This window comes from Gossypium hirsutum, chromosome D13, assembly GCF_007990345.1.
Source record: "Gossypium hirsutum isolate 1008001.06 chromosome D13, Gossypium_hirsutum_v2.1, whole genome shotgun sequence".
In the NCBI taxonomy this organism is placed as follows: domain Eukaryota; kingdom Viridiplantae; phylum Streptophyta; class Magnoliopsida; order Malvales; family Malvaceae; genus Gossypium; species Gossypium hirsutum.
Window position 1 is genome coordinate 9,868,683 of NC_053449.1, and position 17,347 is coordinate 9,886,029.

The following is a 17,347-nucleotide window of genomic DNA, read 5'->3' on the forward strand; positions in this document are numbered from 1 at the left end:
AAGCCCCGGTTTCCATTATGTAAGTGGCATCGCAATAATTGCACTTTGCCCTATTCTCCCCATCTTTTGTTAAGTATTTGCTGAAATGTTGTCAACAAGGTACTTTTAGTTTGGTCTTTCTTTAAGTAGTTCCCGTCTTTTTTGTGCGAATAACTTTAGTAGGAGAAGTAGGAGCAACTTCTTGTAATGGTTTTTACTTTAAGTATTTTACGATAACATTGAGTCATTCATCTACAATAATAAATATAAACAATTAAAATTGAAAATATAAAATACATATTTTATATTAATTGCATAAGAATATAATTTGTTCCGTAAGAATTTCATTCCGAAAATCTATAAGTCTGCATCCACTATAACCATGTAACAATCTATTTCCAGTGATGTCAGAAATAGTGGTTTCAAGACCACAATTTCGATGAGTGAGTTATTATTTTATTATTTATTTAGTGTCTACGGGATTTTATTAAGGTCGTATTAAATTTTCGTTAAGAAATTTTGACGTTTGAATTGTTAATTAAGTAAAAAAAAACTAAATCGTAAAAGGTGAAAAAGTTGGGTTCTATTAGCTAAAGGGGTTAAATGACTTTGGAAATGAAATGTAATGGACTTGAATGGTAATTATACCATATATATTGATAGTGGATGTACATGGATAGGTTTTAATGTAATTATGGTAGTTTTTAAAGGTTAAAATGATAATTATACAAATTAAACTTAAACTAAATGAAAACAAAAATTGCTTCATCTTTCTCATTTAACTTCACCACTGAAATTTGAAGAAGGAAATACCATTTTTAAGGTTTGGAGCATTCGGTTAAGCTTGTTGCTTGCATGGTATGTGATTTCAGCCCTGTTTTTAATGTTTTTTTATGTTTTTGAGTCTATTTTAACTTAATCTAGCTAGCCCGAGGGTCAATTTGCAAAATTGTTAAAGGTTGAGGGTTATGTCATGAATTATTTTGAATGATTTTTATGTTAATTGATAGATTATGAATCCTTGTTGAAAAATAAACAAGTTTTGTTAAGTGATTTTTGATAAATTTTGGAATTTGGGATTAAATTGTTAAATGTGTAAATCAATAGGTTTTATTGTGAAATGATGGAAAATATGGATTGTATCAAGGTCTCTTTCATCTATGGTTAACATGGATTTAGGTTAAAATGGTTAGATTTTAAGTTATAAGCTTAAAGACTAAATTGTGAAAAGTCAAAATGTTAGGGGAAAATTGGTAATTTTACATAAATATGAAATATGGATTAAATTGAATACTAGAAGTATTTAATTGATTGAAATTATCTATTTTGATCAAAATAAGCCACGTTCGGACTTAAATCAAGGAAAAGCTAAAGCTTCGAACTAGTTTGATTAAACTACTACGCTCTAATTGTCGAGGTAAGTTCGTAAGAATAGTAATCGCTTAAATTTGTTTTAAATCGAATTATTATTATGTTATTTTGATGTTATATGGAAATTTACATATCTTATGGTTGATTTAAATTATGTTATGGATAGATATACTAACTTGTGAGTTGGTGATGTTGACTATGATTTGCTAAGCTTATGGCATTAGAGTTGAATCATGTTTAATCTATGTACTGTATTATTGAAATGTTAAGTTATGTTTAAGGTTTATACGAGCTTACTAAGCACTCGTTGCTTACGTAGTTTCTTTTATTTGTTTTATAGATCATTAGAAGCTTAATTTTATTAGAAGCTCGTCAGAGATCTATCACATTATCCAACAGTTAATTCAGTGGTTTTTGAGCATTTTGGTCAAGGTTTGTAATGGCATGTATAGGGTGTTTTGTAATGGTATTTTGATGAATGTGTTAATGTTGTTTTGGCATGTATAAGTTTCAAAGTTATGTTGGTTTGGTATCATTTGATGCCTTGTCAAATTATGTCATTTTGGTTACTTTATTGTGCATGTTTAGAAGGCTCTTTATGGTATGTTTTGTATGGTTTGGAAATGATTATAAGTGGTATGTTTGGGTAACTAGTTGGAATAGGTTATCATGTGTGAAATGGTACAATATTGACATATTTTGATAGTTTGTGTTTTAGTATAATTTGGCGCCTTTGAATGGCATATTGGTTAGTTGAAATAGGATCTTGAAATGACATTTTGATGTGTGTTTTGGTGATGTTTAGTCCCTTTTAAAGTGTTCATGAATGGGTTGCAAAGTTATGCATGGAATGGTTTTGAAGTGGCTTGATTTTAGGAAATTTTAGGTTCACACGGCCTGAGATACGGGTGTGTGACTCAGCCGTGTGAGTTACATGGCCTGGCGACACGGTCGTGTGTCATCTGGGGATTTCTTAAGGTTCAAATCAGTGAGTTACACGGCCTGATAGACAGGCGTGTGGGACAAATTAAAGAGTTACACAACCGTGTGATCCTCCTTAGAGAGTTACACGGGATGGGACACAGTTATGTGTCCCTGGGTCAAAAGTTACACGGCCTAGGGCTATGTCACACGGCCATGTGACCCCTATTTTGAAATTTTTTACATATTTTCCTTAAACTTTCAAAATTGTTTCAAATTAGCCCTGAATTTCTTTTAAACTATTTCTAGGGCCTCAAAGGCTTGATTTAGGGGCAAACTACATGTGATTGGTTAGATTATGATATGTTTAATTTATTTGAATATTATAAGGTTAAAATTTTTTGATTGTACAATAATGCTCCGTAACCTTAATTCGAAGACAAAAACGTGTTAGGGGTGTTACAAACCCCCCGCTCGATGAAGCCTTAGTGTTCGGATGCTAATTAAGGAAATACGACAGATAAGATATGTTCTGATCGTGTATGGTATTAGGAGTTTACGTAGAATTAAAATTTCTTGAGCACACTTGCGATGCCTCAACGTTGTAGAACATAAGGACTAGCACATAGATAAAAACAAAATGTTTGATGAAGTAGTATTCGCCTAAAAGCCCTATTGGCGTACAGAACGAGCGAACTAGATGTAAACCAGATTAGTTATAAAGAAAAAGAAAACACTCAATTAAGTTTCTCGGGAGTTGAAGACCTTAATAAGATAATTCAGTAAAATGGTGACATTTGTTAGGTTTCAATAAGGTTTTAGGTAATATAAAAAAGATATGCTAGATAGGATGAGGAAAGCCTTTCTTCACTCTTCTAACATTACTATTTGGAGGGGCAGGAAAGGGGATTTCTTCATGTTAGGACTGAGATCCTGGACGTCACCAATGATTTCTCCATGACAAGGTAAGGTTTATAAACCTCCCTGTTAAGAAAACATAGATCTGTAAAAGCACTTGGTGGAGATAAGACCCATACGGGTTTATAAGTTGCAGAAAGGTTAGGGTTTAATAGATGATTCTTAATGACATTCTTTCGTTCCATTAATGGTGGTTGCTGTGGTACCAAGTCGATTGATCGAACTAGAGTTTAAGCTGCTACTCGTAACCACCAGGTGAGCCTCTAGACTAACTCTTACATATATGTTTGTATTCTAGATACTTCTGTGTCATGTGACCAGACAGTGAAACTTAAACTAACAAAGCATGATACTATGCATCTGATAAGAAAAGAAGTATATGCATGTATAATATGTTTGAAAGCATGATTGAGTCTGTCATGACCAAGTCACTGCATGAAAGGTCTATGCATAAAGTTTAAGGGGTTGTGTTACATGTTTAGAAGCATGAATGCATCTGTCATGAAGAAGTCTGAAAGTAATAAGTCCGTCAAGTATGAGTTTGCATGATGAGCATGTGTCTGTCTTATGAGTCGTCTAAAGGAGTCTGTCGGGACTGAAAACACAAAACTTAGGCCAAAGGGGTCCATTGATACTAAAAACATGAATATTTGATAAAGACAATTCCATGACCATGACACACTAAAGATTATATAGTGCAAGACCATGGTTGGGCTATGACACCATATGGAATACGTAAATGACAATTAGGTGAGTACCAGCGATGAGGGGCAAACCTCATAATGGTGAGTATAGGTGAATCCTTATCATTAAAAACACCAATTTCCATAAAAGTGAGCCTTTGTGACTATCTATGTTAAAAGGAATGCCTTTGTGGCAATATTTTGAAGGGAAAGCCTTTATGGTGAGTACTAAATGTTAAAGGAATATCTTTGTGGCAATTTCTGTAAATGGACGCCTTTGTGGCTATCTCTGTTAAAAGGACACCTTTATGACTATCTTAGTTAAAGAAATACTTTTATGGGTATCTCTGTTTAATAGAAGCCTTTGTGGAAATCTCTGTCAAAGGACGCCTTTATGACAAGACTTTGAAAGGGAAGGAATGCCTTTGTGGCATAATCTGAAGAACGGTTCTCGTGGTGACCATTTGAAGATAACAACTATGAGCGGACTTAAATGAATGGAGAACACGGTATTCAGAGCATTAGCGAGTGCAAATTAGCTCTGAAAGTAATGCCAGTATGGAAGGTTATTGCGAAGTATATACAATCGGTGGGGTCAAAGTTATAAACGAGAAACAAATGATGAAATCCTTGAATAAGGGCTTAGGTAAAAGAAGGTTTCCTTACTAAGTTTTGTCGAACTTACCCCTCTGTGTTTTATATCTTAGGTAAATGAGGCGCTAAGAGGGACGACGCTAGGGCTACACCAAAGGAGTAGCGAAATGGGCACTTATGCATACAGAGTGAAGGTTACATGGGTGTGTTCACGTATGATAGAAACGTTGGGAAAAAGTCTAGAAAAAATTATTTGTAGGCCATAGAGATCATGTAGGTCAATAAGTGAAGTCAGCAATATTATTATTTAGAGGTTGAATAAGAGAGACAGTATGAAGATATCTACAAAAAATACAAAGCTCTCTAGTTAAAAAATACAAAGATTCGATATCGAGAAGTTCGATGGGATCAAAAATTCCATTTTATGGCAAGTTCGAATAATTGCAATACTGGTTTAGAATGGCCTGAAGAAGGTCGTTACAGGGTAAAAGCCTGCAGATTCAGATCAGTCGAAATGTGATGAGCTTGATGTGAAGGCTCTGTCTGTAATTCAATTGTGCTTCACGAACAATGTTTTGCAAGAGGTGCTTATGTAGAAAACAACATCTGGCTCATGGATAAAGTTAGAAATCCTTTACATGACAAAGTCTCTAGCTAATCGATTGGTGTTGAAACAACGTCTATGCACATTTTGTATGGCCAAATGTGCGTACCTTAGGGCTTACATCAATGAATTAGTTACTCTCTTGAATGATCTAAAGAATGTCGAGGTTAATATAGATGATAAAGATCAGGATATGATATTATTGTGCTCTTTGCCTTCTTCATATAAGTCTTTCAGGGAGACCTAGATTTATGGTAGACAATTTATCTCTACAATGAGTTAGGTTCAAGTAGCAAGTCAAATAGGCAAACCAAAGTTTTGGTTGTGAGAAACAGGACTAGATCGAAGTCGAGGAATCGATTCAATACATGTGGCTACTGTAAGAAGTTAGGTCACATTAAGGCAAAGTGTTATAAGCTGCAAAATAAGAATAGGAGGGCTGCTGAGAGCAATGATAAAGGAAAAAAAAGGCTAAGGTAGTCTATGCTAGTGTGGTCGAGGACAAGGGTGATGATTGGTTGTCAGTGTCTATGAACAACATGTCTAAGCTTACTTTTGAGTGGATCTTGGATTAAGGGTGTTCTTACCATGCGTCCCAACAAGGACTGGTTCTCCACATATAGTCCAGTTAAAGGTGGAGCTGTGCAGATGAGGAATAATTCACCTTATAAGATAATCAGTATTGGTACCGTTCAAATCAAGATGCATGATGAGATTATCAAGACACTGTCAGGTGTCAAACATGTGTCTGATTTATAAAAAAACCTCATCTCCCTAGGTATGTTAGACTCGAACGATTGTAGAATGGTCATCAAATCAAGCGGCATTAAGGCATCTCGTGAAACTCTCGTTTTGATGAAAGATCAGAAAACTGACAGTGTATACATTCTACAGGGTTCAACAGTGACTGGCACAATAGCAATTTCCTCGTTTACTATAGAGTTAGAGTCAACTTGGTTATGGCATATGCTACTTGGTCATATGAGTGAGAAAGGTATGACCATTTTGAATAAGAGTCGTACAATTTCTAAGTTTAAGCACCGCTTTGATTTGTAGTATCTTGCAAAAATCAAATTAGGCCTATGATGGGGCCCTACTAAGAAGGCATATCAAAATACGAGTTAAGATAGAGATTTGTGGAGTGTGTGTCACATTTTTTTTGTCAAACCAGAGTTAAAAGCAGGGGCGATGTCACGACGAGAAATCTTGTGATGTCACAACGATGCGACAACGTCTAAAATAAAGCAAAACAAAGGCGATGTCGTGACGAATTCTATCTCAAAGAAAATCGTAATTAGACTTTCACCAGGGTTACTTTTCCCAGGTAACTCTGATTATTCCAGAGATATTTCAATCAAATTAGAACTCTAATCTTATCCTATAAAAAGGACCTTAGTAACCCTAGAATAAATATATTCATAACATCAAGATTAAGAGAGAGCTTTGAAGGGATTTTTTGTTTTAGCCAGAGAGTTTTCTATTTTGGGTTAGTTTTTTTTATTATATTCATCTTGTACTCTTCGATTATTTTCTCATTTAGTGAATTTTCATTTGCCTACCATTTTTTATCCTCTTTATTTGGAGGATTTTTTTCCATGTAAATATTTAGTTGTTTGATATTCTCTACTTTTCTTACTCGTCGTTTATTCAGGTTTATCCCTAACACTATACTATATAATGACAAGTCATAACCAAATATAAGCTCTCTTAATGACAATAGTGTTGTCAAAATTTTCAAGTTTGTGATCCAACAAAATTTTAATTATTATTTTAATTAGACTTTAAACATATAATTTTATAAAAAAATTAACCATTCATTTATTCTCTTCTTTTACTTCTTGAATTTGTATTGTTTATCTAATCACTTTAAAATGAATGAAAAAGTTAATGTTTGTTAACTTTGTTGACTTGACATCCACTTATGTTGTAGTCCACATATATGCATCTATTAGGAATTAATTATTTTTTAAAATTTTAAAAAAATTAAAAAGTATTTTATAATTTTTAAAATTTTAAAAAACTAATTAATTAATGACATTACTATAATCATGTGTATGCCATGCCAGCAAAGTTAACTTTTCTATTCATTTGAGATGATTTGACAAATAAGATTAAAGGCTAAAAGAGACAAAGATTAAATGGAAGGTTAAAATATTTTTTTATAAAGTTAAAGGGCTACAGAAGTAATTATACCTTTTAATTATAATTGGACATCATCCACGTTACCAATTCTCCACGACGGAGTGAAATGATAAAAAAACTTCCATAAACAATACACGATCTAAATTGATTTAACATTACAGTACCATGATTAAAGAAACACAGTACTCATATAGAATCATCATCACCTGCCATTTCACACATTATTAATAAGGATTATAATATAGACATATCATACTGCGCTTTAAATAGCTTTGATTCAACGCCCTTGATCTCTCACTCAGCTTCATCCACCTCTAAACAATGAAAAAGATTCAACACAACCACGTCCAAGCTAAAGGATTGAAGCTTCATGTGGCCCAGATTGGAACTAGTTAGAAATTTCTGTACGTAATTTGACTAACTAATAATACTAGTGGCAAGATAGTTTTAACAATGATGGGAGGTGTGGGCGTGCAGGTTCTAAGGTGGTGGTATTCTTGCATGGATTCCCGAAAATTTGGTATTCTTGGAGACACCAGACAATTGTTGTGGCTAATACTGGGTACCGAGCTATTTCCATTGATTTTAGGGGCTATCGACTCTCATAGCATCCATCAGAACCAGAGACGGCAACCTTTAATGACTTTGTTAATGATGTCGTTGCCTTTCTCGACTCTTGGGTATCAATAAGGTACCATTAGTGACTTTGATGTGTTTACGAGCTAAGATCAACACATACGTTTAATATTTTTATACTGCTAAAACCAAGCACATCTTGTTGCCAAGGATTTCGGGGCCTTCGTAGCAGCTATGTTAATGAATGAAAAAGTGTTATGACAGTTATTAGTTAGAGCTTGGTAGTTAAGGTGGTTATGGTTTCTGTTGATAGGTTGTGTTATAAATACTATGTTTTGGTACTTTGTTTAATATAATAAAATTCAATCTTTCCTATCCACTCAAATCCGTTATATGTTTCTCAATATGGTATCTAAGCCTTAGTTTTTTTTTTAAGAGTCTTTTTTGTGTTTCTTCCATGGTGACAGAAGTTGTTTCTGGTAATGATGACAAGAATCATCCGTCAATCAACACAGCTACACCTGAAGCTGGTTCTTCTCCCGATCCTAGTTGTGATTCTTTGAGAAAGATTCAATAATTTCCTACGCATGATACTATGAAACTAGGTAAGCATAACTTTCTTTTATGGAAATAACAGGTTATGTTAATTCTTGAGGGGTATGGGTTGCATGAATTTGTTCTTGGAACTATTAGTGTTCCTCTACAGTCTGTTGTTAACAGAGATGGTAAACTTGTTGCTAACCCCTATTTCTTGTTTCATAAGCAACAAGATAAGTTGTTAGCTTCTTGGTTATTATCCACCATTTTTGATGATATCTTGGTGCATCTCACTGGTGCTCGATCAAGTTTTGATGTGTGGAATATAGTTGTCCTGCAGTTTGCTACTAAATCTACTATGACAGTTTCTACTCTGACGCATTCTTTGTATTCTTAAAAAAAAGGGCAATCAACCATTAAAGAATACTTGGCCAAAATTAAAGGTTTGTGTGATACCTTAATGGCTGCAGGCAATGCTATTTTTGAGGAGGAACAAATTAGTATCATTCTTGCTGGTCTGTTAGCGGAGTATAAGTCAATTCGAGTTGTGGTTTCAGCAATGTGTGTTCCACTTGATCTTCTTGCTGAGATGCTTACTGATTGTGAAGCTCGACAACAAGATTTTGTTTCTAGTATGCCTTTACTCGCTAATATTGATAAGCAAAGTGGTATTGATTTACAGGCTAATATTGATCAGCAAAGTGGTATTGATGATACAAGCACTGGGCAGTTCGACAGAGGTTCTAAACCACCCTACAGGGGTGGTGGTTCTAGGACATTTCAAGGCAGAGGCCGAGGAAGAAGGTTTGTCCATAACAAACCTCAATTCCAGCTGTGTGGTAGGACTGGTCACACTGTACAGAAGTGTTACTATCGATTTGATGAGTCCTTTGAAAGGGTTTCTAATCAGATAATGCATGTGCATTGTCATCAGTTTCAAGATTCTTCAAATTCATTGTATGGAGGTTCTCATTTTTGTTCCCAAAAAAATACTGTGCAAAGTTCTGGTTTTCAAACTAATGCTGTCTCCATAAAAGGGCAGTTTCCCACAAGCTCCTTGAACACAAAAGTATGGTATCCGGACTCGAAAGCATCCAACCATGTTACAATGACCTGGGTAATTTGCAGAAGGTAGCACAATATATAGGTAACAACAAGCTTTTCATGGGAAATGGTGTGTCTGTACCAGTGGCTCATGTTGGCTCCTCATCCTTTACAAGTACAAGCAGAGTTTTTCATTTGAAAAATGTGTTGCATGTTCCATGAATCTGCAAAAACTTAATGTCTGTTGTACAATTTGCTAAAGATAATCAAGTTTATTTTGAATTTAATCATTTCCATTGCTTTGTGAAGGATACCAAGACAGGGAAAATCTTGTTGGTGAGTCGCATTCATGACGGTTTGTACCAGTTTGATCTATTAGGCACTCAAAGTTTCACAACTTTTTCTTCTCCAGCCACTGCTCACACTACTCATCTAGGGTCTCTTATTTTTAGTGGTTCAGTTTTTTATTTGTGGCACAAACGTCTTGGTCACCCTTGTAATAAAACTGTCACTATAGTTCTTCAAAAGTGTAATATTGTTTCAAAGAGTTGTAAGTTGAATTCAGTTTGTTCAGCATGTCAACTTGGAAAGTTTCATAAACTTTTATTTTCTACCTCTACTACTGTTTGTTTAGCTCTTTTTGACATAATTGTTTATGATCTGTGGGAACCTACTTCTATGGCATCTGAAGGCAATTTTTATTATGTCTCCTTTGTTGAGGCATATTCTAGATATTCTTGGATGTATATTATAAAGCGCAAGTCTGAGGCCTTAGACAAATTTCTTCATCTACAAAAATTTATTGAAGTTTAGTTTGGATGTCAAATAAAGGTTCTTCAAATTGATTGAGGTGGAGAATTTTGTTCTTTTCCAAAGGTACTCTCTCAGCTGGTGATTCATCATCGGCTTTCTTATCCTTATACCTCCAAAAAAATAGCTTGGTGGAGAGGAAACACAGGCATATAGTTGATACTGGTCTGATATTGTTGGCTTAGGCTAGTGTGCCTATGCATCTTTAGGCTTATGCTTTTATCAGTGTTGTTTATCTCATCAATAGACTTCCCACACCTGTTCTCAATGGCAAGTCACCCTATAAGGTGTTACATAAAACTGTACCTAACTACATGCATTTAAAGATGTTTGGCTGTAGGTGTTATCCATATCTCAAACCCTTTAATACTCATAAGTTACAATATCGTTTCAGGTCTTGTGTGTTCTTCGGCTATAGACCTGTTCACAAAGGATACAAATGTCTTGATGATACTAGTAAGATCTTTGTCTCTAGGCATTTGGTGTTTGATGAAGAATGTTTTCCTTTTGCTAGCTTTACTAGCTCAGGCGGTGGTTTCGCCACTTCTTGGACTCAGCCAAAGTTTCAATATCAGCAGTCTCAGGTTCCAGTTGTGGTATTTTCTTTGGACCAATCTGGATTTGGTGCTCCAAATGTGCCTGGTACTTCAGCTCAGTTGAATTTAGGAGCTATGTTAGAGTCTGGTACTTCATCTTCTTTTGGAGTCCACTGATTTAAGATTGAGGCAAGACGATAGCATCTCGCCAGGAAATGAAGCTAGCAATAGTAGTTCTGCTCATACTCCAATTCCATCTCATTATGATGTAAATCCTCTAATGAATTCAAGTTTGGATTCTGCTGGTAGTCTAGTTGTTAGGGAACTTCAGGATCCTTTATCAGTTTTACCTATCAACTCTCATCCTATGCAAACCAGATCCAAAAATAACATCTTTAAGCCCAAGGTGTTCTCAGCTGAGTTGAGTGAGACTGAGCCTGTCACAATTGAGGAAGCATTTTCTAGTAAAGAGTGGACACTAGTAGCTCAGCAAGAGTATGGTGCTCTGTTGAAAAATAAGACATGGGACTTAGTTCCTTTACCTGCAAACAGAAGAGCTATAGGCTGCAAGTGGATGTTCAAACTCAAACGCTGCTCAAATGGCACTATTGCTTGTTACAAGGGTCGCTTGGTAGTTAAGGGATATCTTCAGGAAGAAGGTATTTATTTTCAAGAAACTTTTAGCCCAGTTATGAAACCAACAACAATTCGAGTTGTTTTGACGTTGGCTGTAAAGTTTGGATGGTAGTTAAGGCAAGTGGATATCAACAATGTGTTTTTCAATGGTGACTTGTTAGAAGAAATTTATATGGTTCAACCTCCTAGTTTTGTGCAGAAGCATGGTGAACGACCGTTGGTGAGTAGAATGAAGAAAGCACTGTATGGTCTTACATAGGCTCCCAAAGCCTGGTTCTCCAAGCTACAAGATTTCTTGCTCACTTCACAGTTTGTTTTGGCTAAGTTAGATGGTTCTCTCTTTGTAAGAAATGCTGAGGGGGTGATTTTGTATGTACTAGTGTATGTGGATGACAAGATTGTCTTGGAAATCATCAAGGTAGCATAAATAGCTTTGTTTCAACCTTGGATACCTAGTTTTCCTTAAAAGATTTGGGGCCTCTAAGTTACTTCCTTGGTATTGAAGTAACTCCCACCACTGATTGGTTGTTTTTAAGTCAGTGCAAATATGTTCTTGATCTTCTAAAAAAAGCTTGAATGGATCAGGCAAATGGATCTCCTACACCCATGGTCACTTTACCAAACTTATCTCAGCATGTTGGCAGTGCAATTGAGAATGAATCCGAGTATAGAAGCATTGTAGGTGCTCTGCAGTATGTGGTCATCACCAGACCTAAAATTACTTTTGTTGTCAATAAAGTTTGTCAATTTATGCATCGGCCTCTTGACCAGCACTTCAAGGCTGTAAAACGCATTCTCAGGTATCTTCAAAGCACTGTGGACTATGGTATTCATTTTACTGCAGCTGTCAACTTGGATTTGGTTGGTTATTCAGATGTAAATTGGGGGACTGATGTGGATGATAGGAGGTCCACTACAAGGTTTTGTGTGTTCCTTAGGGGTAATCCTGTAGCCTGGGGATCGAAGAAGCAACAGACTGTTTCCAGGTTAACAGCAGAAGCTGAGTATAGAGGGCTAGCTCACACTGTTACAGAAGTGATTTGGCTTAAGTCTCTCTTGTCTGAACTGCATGTTTCTACCTCAAGAAAGGCCGTAGTGTAGTGTGATAACTCAAGAGCTGTTGCTGTATCTGAAAATCCAGTATTGCACTCAAAGTTTAAACATGTTGAGTTAGATCTGTTCTTTGTTAGAGAGAAGATTGCTACTGGAAAACTAAGTGTGGGTCATATTCTAGCACAGGAACAAGTAGCAGATGTCTTTACCAAACCTTTGTCAGCTCCTTTATTTGCAAAATTTAAATCATATCTTAAATTGGTTGCAAAGTTTGAACAAACGGCAGATATTAGGAAGATGGAGGCATGTTAAGGAATGAAAAACTGTTATGGCAGTTAGTAGTTAGAGCTTGGTAGTTAAGGTGGTTATGGTTTCTGTTGATAGATTGTGTTATAAATACTATGTTTTGGTACTTTATTTCATATAATAAAATTCAATCTTTCCTATCCAGTCAAATCCCTTATATGTTTCTCAATAAGCCATGGTGGGCAAACTTCACCCTGACAGAGTGTCCACCATCATTTTACTAAGCGTTCCTTTCCTACTACCAGGTCTCTCTACACTCCAGGCTCAACTTCCTCTCATTCCACCTGGCTTTTATATGCTAAGATGGATGGTAAGTAATTTCATTTCATTTACTATTATCTTTTTCCATGCCATCTCTCATTTCCATCATGTTGCATTGTAAATTCCCTACAGGTGGCAGGAAGAGCTGAAGCAGATTTTGGCCGCTTCGACACAAAGATTGTCATACGCAAGGTTTATACTATGTTCTCTAGAAGTTTACCCTAGGTTGCTGTTGATGACCAAGAGATCTTGGATTTGGTTGACTCATTTGCACCTCTCCCACCATGGTTGAGCGAGGAGGATCTTGCAGAGTATGGTTCTTTATACGAGAAAAGCGGATTTCGTACTACACTGCAAGTTCCATACAGGTGAAGCATGATTGATTATATTCTAATAAGTCAAACTAATCCTATGCTATAGCTAGTTTATTTTGTTCAAATATGTATTTTATACGTATATATATCTCTTACGTGCAAGACTATGATGCAGTCCTGTAGGCTGGATGATGGGAAAATCAGAGCTCCAGGACTTCTGATCATGGGAGAGTAGGACTATATTATGAAATTCCCAGAGCTGGAAGACTATATCAGGACTGGCAAAGTAAAGGAGTTTGCGCCCAATTTGGATGTCACATTTTTGGCACAAGGTAACCATTTCGTCCAAGAACAACTTCCTGGGGAGGTGAATCATTTCATTATCTCATTCCTTAACAAACATTGCAAATAGAGCAAATCCATGGCTTAGCTTCTGCTTCGTCTCCTTCCGCTGAATAAAAGGACCTTGTGCCATTTAAATAAGAATAATATTACCTCAAAATGGTCAAATTCGAATGCATTGGAAGTTGGAGAGTCTCTTGATTTCAGTTCATCAAATGTACTAGCATTCACTCTCTTACACCAAGATTAGCATTATCATTTTAACAACCAAATCAAAAAGGCTTGTGGAAGCTTACAATTATGCTGCCAGCTTCTTTAATTAAACAAAACTAGAGAAAATACACTTGTAAAAAAAAAGCTTTAAAGAAAAAAAAAGCACCAACTTTGGGACGAAGATAAGAACTGCCACATATTCTTATTTTGAGTTAATCAAAGTATTGGGGTGGAGAAATAGTACATTAGTATCAGGTTCATATCATTGACTACAAATTGGTGCACATATAAAGAGAGCAAATAATCCGAAACTTATAGATCCATGCTTCAACCATTTCAAAATTGCAAACAATTCATTACAAGTGTTATCCAAAGGCATGTCTTCCAGGAAAGCAGACAGGCAATACCTATTGCATTAGCCTAGAAATTAGAGCTCATATGCAGGGAATCTGGAACCCAAGGGCTCAATCATGTCTAGGAAAAGATATGCCATACCCCCAATCCCTTCAAACAAGGAATAGGGCCTATCACCCCCATGCATCTCTCCCTTGGATATAAGCTTGTGAGCCTGATCAAGCAAAAAGCAAGCAAATGCTTTTGCCTTATACAAGAACTTTACGTTGCCTGTTTTTCGGTAAAGTGAAAGGAAAACATAAGCATTCCCACTAATGCCATGGCAAATTCCTACCCGCTTCAGCAACCCACGGTTCCACACCACCTCTGCTGCATCCACAGCTGCTTCCAGAAATTCATCATCTCCAAAGACCTAAAGAACACAGAGATTCTAATGAATTCTAATTCTAACAGTACACAAATTGTTGCTGGTTGCTAATTTTATTTCTTTTAGAAGCAAAACCTTCAAGAAAGAATTACTTTGTATTGAACTTATGCTACGTTTGGTTGGAGTATTATTTTATTCCACATGTTATTGATTAGCTATAAACTAATTACAATTGGTAGCCACTCGCATGACTTGTTTGTGGCAAAAAGAAGGAAAACTTTTGCTTATTTTGAAGAGGTCTTATCTTTTACAAGAGTTTTTACTCATCTTTCTAATTATATGTTCAAATTTATATAACTATTCTTTATTTTATGTCTAACTATTTTAAAACCTGTGTTAAATAAATTTTTTTCTTATGTTATTACACTAATAATCAATTGTAGCATTAATGAATTCCATTCAAGCAAACACCAAGTCAGAGTGAATCCATTAATGCTTAATATTTAATGATGGAAGTTATTCAAACAATTCTAGCAATTCTACCTTAGTTCTTTCTCTAGCGGCTACAATATAAATAAAAAATCTAATTTACTACATGCTTTTGCAAATACATAAACCTCATTGCAGGAATAATCTCACCATCAAACACACGAATAATTGATAAACAAGTGTCCAATCAATGCCATTACCCAATAAACTAGGAGAACCTAGTGATTTTAATAAAATGTCCCTCGGAGAAGGACAAAAAAAATGTAAATTCTTTTAAATATAGTTTACACAAGAACTTAGAACTTGATAAATTTTAATCTTACCTCAGCAGCCTTGACAAGAGTGAGGGCGATCCCAGGGGCTCCATGGCACCAATGGACAAGAACATCCGACTTCCTATCTTGTTCACTTGCAGGGTAGTTCCCACCCGGAAATCGATTCCTAATCATGTATCTAAGAGTGCTTTTTACATCCTCAGCGTCATCCGGTTTCAACTCCGTGTCCATTAACACATAGATAATACCTGCCAATCCATGCGCAGCACCCCAATACTTTTCTCCATACCATTCAAACATCAAAGGACTTCCTCCTCCTTTCTTCCCCAACGCCCTGCCATTCTTGATAATTTCATCAACCACTGCACGCTGCACAATAAAACACCCAAAAATTTTATGTTTAATCCAACCTCATTTAGAGATGATATATCACGAACATATACTTACTGTAGTTGTAGAAGGGATAGTCCCTTCACCAAGATGCTTGTTCAAGAAAAAACAAGCCCATAGAAACCCAGCTCTTCCATACAATAATTCATCAGGGAGATCCCTTGAGAGCTTAATCTGATTCATTTAATCATAGAAATTACAGTCTATTTTTTTTAGGAAAAAAAAAAGCGGCCATAAAGTTGGAAAACCATCAGCAGAGTACCTCTCTAAACGGGGTTAAGTAGTGATTAAGCGACTCTTGATTTCCAGAATACTTTGCGGCCACAGCACCAAGAGCACAAACACCCGCTCGACCACATAAAAAGGTTGCATCCCTATTTTTACATTATATATATATATATAAACTGGATATGGCCCAATTTAAGTACTGAAGCAAATAACGAAATCGATTGTATGGGTAAACTGGATATAATCCAATTTAAGTAAAAAAGCGAAGGAAGAAGTGATAGATGTACCGAGAAGATAAGGAAGCGGAGTTGCAAGCATCAACAATGGCTAAGCAGAGGGAGAGGTCGTTGGTGTTGTTGGTAAGTTGATAGGATTTGAAGAGCAAGAAAGCAGTACCGAGACTGCCACAATAGAGAGTAAAGTCGGAGACTTTTTGCAAAGTTATCCCCCACGTTTCCAGCGTTACCTGGGTCAATAAGGCAAATATGTGGTGAGGTTGAAGGAAAAAAAAAAACGCAGCGAAAATTAGGAAGAAAAAGAGATAGAGAGGGAGAGGCAACGGTTTCTTTGAGGTCCAAAGCGGTGCGTTTGAAATGTTGAGATAGAGAAGAGTAAGGCATGGATAGAAGTTTGATCAGAGTATCTCCAATTTCTTGCTGTTCGTTTTGTGTTGTTTCGGGTACGAAGTCCGGCAATACGTTGGGAAAGAAACGATCCGCCATTATTTTTTCAGTCTTTTGGGTTTCTTTAAGAATCGCGAGAGTGTTTTAACTTTTTTAAGGGATTAAGCATTTTTACAACTGATCTGGAGCTGCCACAAGCTAACACCTGTCTCCACGCTGCTATGGTTTTTAGTAAAAGTGTCAGAAACATGCCATGAAGAGCAGGAAGGAATGCAGAAGTGGCAAGGAATAGGTTGCTTTGGCTCAAATTGAGTGTTTTTTACTTAAATATATTAAAAAAATTAAACACTTAATTGGTTCTCAGCTAGATTAATTATCGAAATGGTATATTTTCTTTAATCGCACCTATCTGACAGGCGTGAATCAATTTTTTATATTAAAAAATATTTTTTTATGTAAATAAAATATTAATTTTTTTATTTTTATTAAAAATATTTAAATATATATACAGGTAAAAATATAGTCAACGGGTCAAAATACGGGTAAAAAACGGGTCGCGCCTGTCAGATAGGCGAGACTAATTGAGCCTGACAGGTAGGTGCGAATGGTCTACCCGCGCAGTCCCCCCTCCTACAGCATTTGCTGTTGCATGCCCCCTACCCTGCTGCCCCCTCCACCCGCACAGTACCCCTCCTGCAGCATCTATTGATGCATGCATGCCCCGCTCCCTCGCTCCATCTCCTAGCAACTGTTGTTGCATCATGCTGCTGTTGTGTCTAAT

The 17,347-nt window shown here is 36.1% G+C and overlaps 1 protein-coding gene and 1 pseudogene across 1 annotated transcript; one reads left to right on the plus strand and one right to left on the minus strand.

Moving 5' to 3' along the window:
* Positions 1–7,533: 7,533 nt before the first annotated feature.
* Positions 7,534–14,057, plus strand: LOC107919787 (bifunctional epoxide hydrolase 2-like; annotated as a pseudogene).
* An 84-nt stretch (positions 14,058–14,141) lies between these two features.
* Positions 14,142–16,872, minus strand: LOC107920784 (lanC-like protein GCL2). The gene is made up of 6 exons (XM_016850630.2): positions 16,504–16,872; positions 16,231–16,409; positions 15,978–16,089; positions 15,773–15,889; positions 15,374–15,694; positions 14,142–14,606 (listed from the first exon to the last, which is right to left on the minus strand). Exons 1-6 carry the CDS (start codon positions 16,663–16,665, stop codon positions 14,268–14,270), a joined length of 1,230 nt encoding a protein of 409 aa, XP_016706119.1. The 5' UTR covers positions 16,666–16,872; the 3' UTR covers positions 14,142–14,267.
* Between the last annotated feature and the right edge of the window lie 475 nt (positions 16,873–17,347).

What these genes read in the sequence shown, in the direction of transcription:
- LOC107920784 (XM_016850630.2), bottom strand. Translation starts at nt 16,665, where the DNA reads ATGGCGGATCGTTTCTTTCCCAACGTATTGCCGGACTTCGTACCCGAA. An exon ending in CTATCCCTTCTACAACTACA is followed by an intron (nt 15,695 to 15,772) that starts GTAAGTATATGT and finishes TTTATTGTGCAG; the next exon opens with CGTGCAGTGGTTGATGAAAT. An exon ending in CTCTTGTCAAGGCTGCTGAG is followed by an intron (nt 14,607 to 15,373) that starts GTAAGATTAAAA and finishes TGTGTTCTTTAG; the next exon opens with GTCTTTGGAGATGATGAATT.